Below are 10,992 nucleotides of genomic sequence, written 5' to 3'. Positions count from 1 at the left end.
AGCAAGGTATAAAAATGTTTGAAGCACAAAAAGGATAAATAATACAAAAAGAAAAATAACATAAAGTAGATATAGGAAAAAAGAAACATAACTAAATAAAGATGACTAAAATAAAATGCAACAGCAGTTCCAATGTGGTAGTTTCTATGGTTATGTTCCGTGTTCTTCCGTGTTCTTGAGTGGTCAGGAGTCAGGAGTTCATCAGAGTGACGGCTCGGGGGAAGAAGCTGTCTTTGTGGCAAATGGTTTTCGTGAAGCCCCTTTAAAACTTTCTTGACTTTTTCATGGACTTTTATTCAATTTTAATAAAAACTATTAGCAGCATCTATCACAGCATTAATAAACTTTTAATGCTATTATTTTTTTGTATCTGAAAGTCAATTCATTTGTGGTTTCTGAACAGCATTTTGCTGTAGTATTTAACAAGTCAGGCACCAAAAATTAAAGAGAACTTTGTCCCTAAGGTAGTCAGAGCATAGGAATATGTGGAGAAAAATGTATTTTAATCAATTAGTTTATATTTACACTGTCCCATTTCTGAGGCAACAAACATGTGGAGCCACAGTCTGTTGCACTACTTTTATGTATTGGGTCTTTTTAGCTACTCAGTGGTTGAAATACTTCTATTTTCCTGAAAAGAAAGGTAGGATAGGAAAATAGGAAGATAGGAAGTTATGCTAAAAGAGGGAGGTGGACAGAGGGTATTAAGGAAATCCACCTCATTTTCAGAGTCCATGTGCACAGTCCAGGTAAACTCTTGATGTCACGAGTCTGGATGGACAAAAAGAAGAAGTTGACATGCTTTAAGAAGTGCTGTTTGCAGAGCAAAAACGATTGCATGAGCATCAACAGGCAAATGTATCTGTAAAAGGTAAAATATGCACAATATAACAAGAGAGCCACCTGATACAAAATACTTCTGCTGTAAGCGTTTGAAAAAAATCACATACAGCCAAAGATTTCTAATGTTGACTTCTTCCACGTTATTTCCTTTACACTTCAAGGTGCAAACTGTATTTTTATTTTGCGCCTCGCTCATCAGCTGATCTCCGGCAGAACTTCACCTCTACTCTCAGCTTCTCATATGCATGTGTGATAAATACATTGAAATAGGTTAGAGAAATTACAGTGACCCCACTGTGATGTATCAAGTTACCTTTCTAAAAGAGTTTATACTTCCATCCTAAGCAGCTACAGGAGCAACTTAAATCTGCAAACAAAATGCTGTTTTTTTTAGCAATACCGCAGCACGAATCATGTTGACTACAGGATACAAAGTCTTTATAGTTTGATTGCCATTTTGTTAAGGTTAACGTATTGCTTGAAGGGTCAGATAGCATCAAATTTTCACGCACAGAAGGCAGACATGTAAAAAGTTGAGGGAAGTTGCTCAGTGTGTTTTGATAACATTGACTGAAAGCGAGAGGAGCTCATGAATATTACATGGGATTCCATGACTCCATTAAGTGTAATGTATGCAACTTTGACTCAAGAAGCATGAAATAATGCAGCTTAATGCGGCTTAAAGGAGTATTTATCATGTTCATACCAGCAAGTGTGACTGAAAGCTGGAGCTGTTAAAAGATAGACAACCACACAGAGGGACTTTTTTCCATGGATATAAACCAGCAGAGGGAGTTTTTATTTTATTTTTTGCACTTTAAAAAATGAAATTTATAGGTTTGGATGAAACATTGAGACACATACTGTTTTTCAGCTCTTGACAGACATTTTTATGAAATATTTGATGTTACAAAGTCATATAATTTCTGTGTCCAGATGTTATCAACCATAAAAGTATATATTTTCATCTCTATAGTGTTATGTTGGTCTCACAGTATCTCAGTCAGTTTCTATCAGAGCAAAACAAAACAAAAAAACAGCTCAACTGCACAAACTAAGTAATTAAAGTTAATTTCACGCATCTGCAGTTTGTGATCTGCCTGACTCTGAGGCATAAATCATAATTAGTTTAGATGTTCAGATGCCCTCCAGACTTCCCAATCAGCTAGCTGCCTCTGGCCCTAATGCCATGCAGAAGTGTTCTGTAGATGCTGCAGGACCGATCATAGGGTACAGAAACTGCTCATGAAGCATTAGGGACTGGCATCAGTGTCTCACAGCCATTTATAAGAAAGTAAAAACGTATTCCTTGGAGATCTTGTTTAAATATTTAGTGAGCACAATCCCCTAATTGTGTATGCAGGACAAGACTATTTCTGTTGTCCCGGTCACAAATGACCCCCCAGTCCCATCACGTTCTTATGAGTTGATATGTAGCTTCCAGGGTTGGATTAAACCATTAAAAAAAGAACTGACTTAGAAATCTTGTATTTGCCAACAACTACAGAAATTATGTAATTTGGCACAATTATTAGGTTTGGAATTACTTGGCAATCTCTCTGTGAGTGCATATACTTTTCTTTTTTACACGGTTAATTAATTACTTATCTTCATCTGCACTTTACCTGTCCTGGCTGCCACTTAACTGTTGTGTTTATTTTCTGCACCTGAATTTTATTTTTGGTATAAAATATGTCTATATGTAATAGGAATAATAATAATAATATTAACAATGACAAATGCATATCAACAATAACTGATCAAAAGAATAACAGCTTAGTTTGTTGCTTCCAAATGATTGCTTTTCCACTGCAAAACTATTTTGATGACTGGTGTTCTGAGCTGCACACTAAAATTTGATTTGGTAGTCTCACCTTTGCACTGTGGAACAAACCACAAATGAAGACTTGACTTGTATCTCCACAGGGAACACTGTTGGAAGATTAGATGGCAGCCACCTGCTGTGGGCCATGTGTTATATATATATATATCTTTTTGTTCCCCAGACTGAGTTTCCCGCTGTTATTAAAACTGGAATGGAAGTGGAAACTCTGTTTCTGCAGTCTCCCTTTTGTCACAGAATCAAGAGCTGCAGTTTGTTCAGCACAGGCTCTTCATGCTTTCCTGTATTGATTTTAGCAAAAGTCACAATTTGTCAAAAAACTTCTCAAGCCATGAAAGCCTGAGCTGAATGGTGCTCAACCTGAAGTTAAAGACCAACAAGCATTAAAGACCCACTCCGATGAAAAATATGTTTTGGTGTTTTTTCTACATGTTTTTGACATTGGAATTTTTCTTATGAAGGAGGATATATTGGAAAAAGTTTGTAAGTGTGATGTACACGTTTCCAAGGCAGCTCCCTGCTCCGCTCTATTCTCATGCATCTGCTTATAGACGACTAACGTGTACAGTACCTCTTAATTTTTCTCGTTGGAGCTGGTATCTGGCTCAAACTGTACGGCTGGATAGCTCCGACATTGCTCACCAGTTTTGTTGCGTCCATAATGTTAGGCTGGGGTTGTAAGGGGCTGTAAGCTAGTGGGAGAGAGTGTTAACAGGTGGATGATGAGAAAGGAGGCAGGCTTACTCCACACTGACAGTCCTGCCCCCAACTCAGCGGTAAATTTATAGTTCACTAGAAAACAACACAGGTTTTTTGATTGAGGCTAATGTGACAAAGTAGTTTTCTACTTGTCACCGGTCTGTCATAACTGATCACCTTTAGACACATTGTGCATAATCACCAAATGTTTAAGACTTCTTTGATTTTTGTAATGTTTCTCACCTTCTCTTCCTGTTGCCCAAGGAACAAAATGGTGGCCAAGGCCTTTACTTCCTGTTTAATAGTTGGGCACAGGAAGTGGAAAGAATTTGGATTTCTTTGTATATACATTTTGTTGTAATGATTTCAGTTGTTTGTTTATTTATGTATGTCTTTATTTGCAGGACTTTAACTGTATTATTTACAGGAAATTTCTATCTTTTGTTATTATTTGAAATGTTTGTCTGAGTGAGTGTGTGAGCTGTGCAGCCAGAGTGTGAGACCAGAGAATAAAACCTGTTCCTGAACTTAAGAGTCATCTGCCTCCTATGTACACCAGGCCACTCTTGTCACATCACATTGTGACAGCTAAAAATGGCATAATCATAATTGAAAGACCACTGAGAATGCTTTCAAAATAGATCAAACGAGGATTGGAGCGGCTTTAATTGATAGAATAACTTTAATTTCTTGTTCTATAACTAAATCCAGTGCAGATCCCAAAAGATTTTGGAATTAAACTAGAAACGTAATGTTTTAGTAAAAACAAAGACGTCACTCAGTTTAAATATCACAGTTTTAAAAATAGTTGTCACAATTTACAAACTAACAGACCTACATTTCGTATTTACTTTTACTAATTTATGCAGATAAAATATTTTCCTTTTTTTATCCAGGCTTTATTACATCCCACGGCAGAAGAAAAAGGACTGAATGGTGCATAACTGCATGTGGATAAGTTACACATAAGGGAAGTCCAGTAATCCTGGTCATTACTCTTGCAGGCAGTGGGTTTAAAGGCCAAGTCTGCAGTGCTGACAGCGACGTACATCTTATAGAATGGTACGTCTTTCCATGTTTATTTATGACTCCATGTGCATGTACATTTTTCCAGCTGTCTGTGAGCGTACCTGTTCATTTGTTTCTTTGTTTGCCATCAGTCAGCCCAGTCTGTCACCTTTCCAGGTGTCATGTTTATGAATAAGGCTTAGTTTTTGACTAAATATATCTGGTCCAAGCAGCTTTTCCCACATCCCAGTGGATTATCCATAGGATCCAGACATATTTTTCCAGTCAGAGTGATCCTTTCGATGGACTTCTGAAATGTGCTTGTTGCTTTAGTTTATTGCTTTGGAACAAGTGACAACTAGAAAAATACTCAGCAAAGAACCTAAGAAACTGAAGTAGCAAAATTTGTGGTGGTGAAGCCGAGACCCAATTTCAATTTCAGTAAGATCTTCCTCATCTTCAGGTATGCTGGGTTGCTGGTTCTTCACTCCACACGTCACTCATCAATTAGTCCTCCTCCCTCTGAGCTAATACTAAAGTGCTCACTTTCCTCATAGCAAATCACAGTCAAATCCCTGGCTTTAAATTTATAGAAGTTTGTTTATCCGCACTCCAGACATTTTTGCTGGCTCACATCTGCCCCGTTCTCCTCCTGGCTTTTTGCTCCGGCGCAGTCTGGCCTCAGCCACCAGCAGCGTCTAAGCTCTGGGGTCTCTTTACACGTTCCAAGGTCATTCCAAGCATGCAAGATGTCTCCGGCCCAGTGCCTAATTGCCAAAATACTTCGGACTATTCCATTCACTGTTTCACTGTTAAATCTTTTGATTACACTTTCAAGATCTGTCCTTCTTGAAATGTATTTATCTTTTCTAGAACTACACAAGCTTTATCCCTTATTTTGGCTTAAAATGTTTCCACATACAAAATCTGAGACCCGATATATTATTTAGTACGTTTCTATGAAGACTCTCATTCATCCAGGTTGGTTCCATTGTAGTAGGTTTAGGGGATGTCATCTGGACTTGGTTTTAAAGTTAGAAGACGTTTCACCTCTTATCCAAGAGGCTTTGTCAATTCTGAATTAATTATTTAGTACGTTTGCTTTTTCACCAACCACAGATAGCAACAAGGGTGGGAAGCACTGAGTTGCTTAATACAATAACAAAAGCCATACAATAAGCCAATAATAAAAAACTGTGATAAAATCAATCTGCAATAGCTGATAATTTGCTTGAGAATCCAGTAGCTGAAGTGGATTCAGGTTGCAATCCTGGATTGTACCGGAAACATCTTGTCTCACGTTGCTCCATAAGTCATCAGTGTCTCCCAGCTATCTGTGGCTCATCTGAAATCTTCTCTGCTGCTCTGCACAGTCTTATCTGGAATTGCATTAATCTGTTTAAACTCAATCATTAAGATGAACATTCTGTTCCACACGGGAACACAAGGATGTAATCTGTACTAAAACGATCTCAGTGCCGGAGCGACCTTCTCTGTCTTTCTTCTTGAAGAGGTTTAGACCTAATCTGTTATGAACAATCAACAATACTTCATTGTTTACTGACTTTAATATCTACTATTTTTCTTGTTTAAACTAAAGTGTGAATGCAAACAAATAATGCATTACGCTACTTTACTCTATAAATAGTGACAAAGACATATAACCTTAAAAAACTGTATTTTGTGCAAATCTTGCAGCTTACCTGAGTGTGCCGCACCTCTATGAAAGCTGTGTTGAATAAAAAAAAAAAAGTTATCCTGACAGTCTTGACAGCTCACTTTCAGTCCTGCTTTGGTATCACACCAACCCCAGCTCCAGATCCTGACCTAAATACGGCACCTTATTCTCTCCAGGCATAAACACCTACTGTGAAATGTTTCCATGCTTTGCCTTTGGCTCTAAATTCAATCAACCTCATCTTTACTCAAACTGCAGCCACACTTGGCTGTTTTCACTTTGGACCCACGTTTCATCTTCACCTCCGGCCCCAAAGTTAGACCACTTTGCAGAAAGTCACCGGGACATCTGACCTCCAGTCAGCTCCTCCTTTTTGTCCTCTTTGAACCCCTCCCCAAAAAACATTCTTCCATTAACCCTCGTCTTCTCATGTCACAGCAAAACAGATTGAACAGCTATTGCTTCTAGTTTGTTCCTGAGCTGACTAAAACAAAAAAATACTAGAGGTAAAAATATGCATACAATGGCTAATTATCAGCAAAAAATATAAATGTTAAGAATTTTAAACAGTTTATATATCTATCTTAGGCCCTTTAAAATTGGGATTTGGGTCATCTAGACCCACTAGACAGTGCGCTGAACCTTTTTTCTTCAATGATTTGTGATCTTCACTGGTGTCCATGGATTACATGAAATCTTTCCACCTTTATCATGGTAGGGAGAACACGTCAATGTAAGGGTGGGGTCATCTAAGATAGCACAAGGGTTAAAGAAGAAATTAAATAACACATTTATAGTCCTACCTTGTTTGATGTGTAAAATGGCTGAAATTATTTGTTCATATTTGTGGACACGAATAGATTTTCAGTTTTTAGCTTTCTTACTTATTTTGGTAAAAACAAGCCTGGTAAAGGTTTGAAAAAAAAAAGGTTTGCCAACTACCCTTATTTCTTTAATGTGCCATGTTACCAGAGGAAAAAGCATTTTCAGATCATGGAATTGACTTGGAAATGCAAATTTATAATTAGTTTTTTGATTTAGACGATTAAGCCATTTTTTTTCCTTTGATCGGAACAACTACAATGCACAAGGATTACACCAATAACCTGCCAGTATAGACTTTTAAAATCTGACCTTTTTGGATTAATTTGGACTGAAAAAAGTTTAACAGTTCTTGCTTTTTACCATTCAATGAGGTAAAACATTTTTAAAATCACATTATATCTACCCTTACAAAACATTTTGTGTTGGAGCGGGGTAAAGTTACAAACAGAAGCATTTCAATAAAAATTGTTTTGATGACCTTTGAAGAAAAATTATCTGCTCAACACAAAGATATATCTTTGTGTTTATATATAAATGATCATTGCTCCTATGATCGTTTTCAAGAAAATGCCGACATGTGATCTGAGAAGATGGAATCATGTTCCTTTAAGTAGAGGAGTTTTCCAAGGAAACTTAATCTGCAAAACTAATTGTTTAACCCTTGTGCTATCCTATGACCCCACCCTTACATTGCCGTGTTCTCCCGACAAAGGTGGATAAAGGTGGAGAGGATTTCATGTAATTCATAGACACCAGTGAAGATCACAAATCATTGAAGAAAAAGTTCAGCGCACTGTCTAGTGGGTCTAGATCAGTGTTTTTCAACCAGTGTGCCGCGGCACACTAATGTGCCGTGGGAGATGGTCAAGTGTGCCGTGGGAAATTGCCCTCATTAACTGATCTAAAAACATTTTCCATCTCCAGGATTTCAGCTCTTTGTTCATCCTTACAAATCCTGATAAAACACTTAGAAATTAGGAATATGAAAGATCGTAAAATACTTTTTTTCTTTGTGTGTATTTGATTCTATTAAAGACATGATTTGATAAGAATGACGGTACCGCGATTTAGCCGCAACTTCAGCTGTTTTAGGAAAAGCCCTGCAACTTTAAATGTCTCCACCAATCATTCTTGGATTCTTAATCACATGTCATCAGTCTGACCAATCAGAAGTGGTTAAAGTCCTCACTTCTTTGTTCTTAATTTTGCTAATAAAGTCGCTCAGTTCTAACAAAAATACCAGCTAAAGCTCGTCTTTAGCAGTGCAGCTTTCCACAGAATCCTGTGTCAGACCGTGGAACAAGTGAACAAAACAATGAAGCTCAGAGACGCTAGTCTTTTTGCGGTCGGCGGATTATTGAACTACATCTCCCATAATGCATTGGGTTAAAAGTGACAGCGTGAGCGTCTCGGCGCACAACGAGTCTCTCTTAACGTCTTGAAACCACAACGAACACAAATCAAACAGTTTTTACATCTTCTAACTCAACTTTTATTACATCTTTTAGAAAAAAACAGCTGCAGCATCCAGCTTTTTCTGCCACAATTATCACAAAAATGCAGGTGAGATTGTGGAGGGACTGTAGATCAGTAAAGACTATGAGTTTCTCCTCTTTTTTTGTTTTTATTTTTGAATGCTGGTGTGCCGCGGGATTTTTGTCAAGGTTAAAGTGTGCCTTGGCTCAAAAAACGTTGAAAAACACTGGTCTAGATGACCCAACTCCCAATGTTAAAGTGCCTAGGATAGCACAAGGGTTAAGCTTAGTGTGAGTTGGTAAAGTAAACTACCACAGATGCTGAGGCAATTAGTTCAACGTCTTGGCTGTGTCCAGATCTCATGCAGTTTTACTGGTAAACATCTCACTTTTTTATGAGAGCTTGCAGCACTCGGCATCTTCAATCATTCACAAAAATTTTGCTCACACAAAAAGATGAAGCCAGCTTGATCCACAGATTGTAGTCAAGGACAGTTAAGATACATCTTTACTGAGTCACGTGCAAAACTCTAGCTATGGACCTTTGTGGACAGGATTCGTCTGAAGAAACAGATTGTCTATATACCTCTCATATGGTTTCAGTCACCTCAAAATAAGTAAATGTTGACTTCAGGTTTGAAGCTAAATTATCTTGGGTTTAATAATAAAAACAATTAAATGAGTTACAAGAAATGAAAAACATGCACATATGTTTTATAATGCTTCTCTTACAGTTTTTATCAGCACATTTGACATAATTTTAAGTTTTCGGGGACAGAGATTTGATTTTATCAAACTACGCAGAGACAGATCAGTACCTGAGCAAAATAAATCTGCAGAGTTAAAAAAGAATGGATTCAGTGTAAAGCATTTTATTTTCATTTCAACATGTAAAATACAGAGGGAAAGAACGTGGTGTAGCACTACAAGTTATCGGACCAACCGCGTAACAAGGGCAGATGTAGTCAGAGAAATTGTCATTTAGGAAAAAAAGGAATTTCTGATTGTGAGGCTGTGAGGCTAATACTGATACTCAAGTCTTTTCCATTCTGTTCTCATATGGCTCTGGCATCTTACATTTTACAGATTTTTCCTCCAAAAATTACTTTTTTTTTTAGATTCAATCCAAATAGATATTATTGGTTATTATTTTCAATTTTTTTAAACGTATTTTCTGTAGACAAGTTACTAAAGTGACTTTAAAATCTTGCAAAGGACAACTCGCTGTACATTTTTACATCTTGAAAGATAAAACCAGCCCCAATGTCCAATCTGGATCATATAGAGTCACACAAATCTGACAGGTTTGTCTTTCAAATCTACATTATATACAACAAAGTAATAATAAAACAAGAGATGAAGTCAGCAGTTATGTTTTGTAAAGAAATATTTGATCATTCTGTCAGTCAAGCTTCCAACTAAATAAAAAACTCCTGGCTTTTGCTGGGAATGCTTGGAGAGTCTGTTTGACTGCTGAATGGGAACTCATGGCAGTCTTCCCCCTGTGCTGCTTTATCTTCTCGGTTCTGGTACGTTTCTCTTCTGCTGCAGAGAAATCTCACCATGATCGCCAAAGCAGACACAGTTGCAAAAATGCCCACTGCAATCACACCTGTAAACCACAGATATGGATACATTTACTGAACAAAATACATCCACAAAACACATTGATATATGTTCATCACATGTTTGTTGGTGCAGATGTTCAGAATCCTGCAGGACTGCAGCATTATTTTCCTGGCTCATGGTCAGTGCAGTGACAGCTCAGTATACCTGCAGCCTCCTGTCGCTGCTTACTATAATCAAAGCCACCACAGTTCGGTACGCATCATCAAATTCTGTACCTGGAAATCTGAATTAACAAGATGAAAGGAAACATTGGACGCTATTCTGCTGAGCACAGATTAAGCACATCCTAAAAAAAAGCACCTGAACATAAATCAGAGGAAGTTGCTAATTCAGCTCAACCTGCAGCGCAAGCAAGAAAATAAGCAACAAAAAGAAAAACATGTAATTATTCTATGTTATTAAAAGAGACTTGACAATAATTTAATTCTTACAAATGGAATCAAGCTGTAACTGGCTAACTAACAAGAGAGATGGGAGGATTGTCCCATTTATCACTGATGAAGTCAGCAGAAACCATGTTAGCTGCACTTTGGTGACAAAATCCTCAGAGGAATCCCTTGTTGACTTTGTAGCCATTCTTTTAGCTTGAATATACATTTACAGCTAAAATTATCAAAAGGAAATACAGCACGGTTTAATGTTGTAATCTTTGTCAGCTGCTTTACTGGCTTATGCATGGCTTAGATTTAGTGTTATATCACTGAAAAACAGTGTTTCCTCATTTATTGGTTTGATAGCATATTCTGCAGTTATCTAAGATTCTTCTTGACATTTTGAGATGTTTGTTGACAAACTTAGACAAATAAAAGTGTGACATGCAATTTTAATGTGGTTATACTATTTTTTTTTTTCTTAAGATAGCGGTGCGTACGGACGCAGCGGCTTCTCTCTCTCCAGTCTAAACGGCATTTTTTTATTTTTGTAAGTCGGAATGTTTTTGTTTTTGTAAGTTTCCATCGCACAGTTCGAAAGCTATCCGGACATAGCCGTGA

General features: G+C 37.4%; 1 protein-coding gene across 1 annotated transcript in view; it reads right to left on the bottom strand.

Moving 5' to 3' along the window:
- Positions 1-9,789: 9,789 nt before the first annotated feature.
- The window catches only part of LOC105357257 (contactin-associated protein-like 3), a 62,332-nt gene continuing 61,129 nt past the window's right edge, over positions 9,790-10,992 (bottom strand). Inside the window, exon 6 of the mRNA XM_023953860.1 lies at positions 9,790-9,983. Within this exon, the coding sequence (XP_023809628.1) occupies positions 9,790-9,983 (194 nt within the window). The remainder of the gene's footprint in view (positions 9,984-10,992) is intronic.

This window comes from Oryzias latipes, chromosome 4, assembly GCF_002234675.1.
Source record: "Oryzias latipes chromosome 4, ASM223467v1".
Classification (NCBI taxonomy): Eukaryota; Metazoa; Chordata; class Actinopteri; order Beloniformes; family Adrianichthyidae; genus Oryzias; species Oryzias latipes.
Note: the sequence above shows the minus strand (reverse complement) of the source record. Positions and strands in the feature narration are given on the sequence as shown.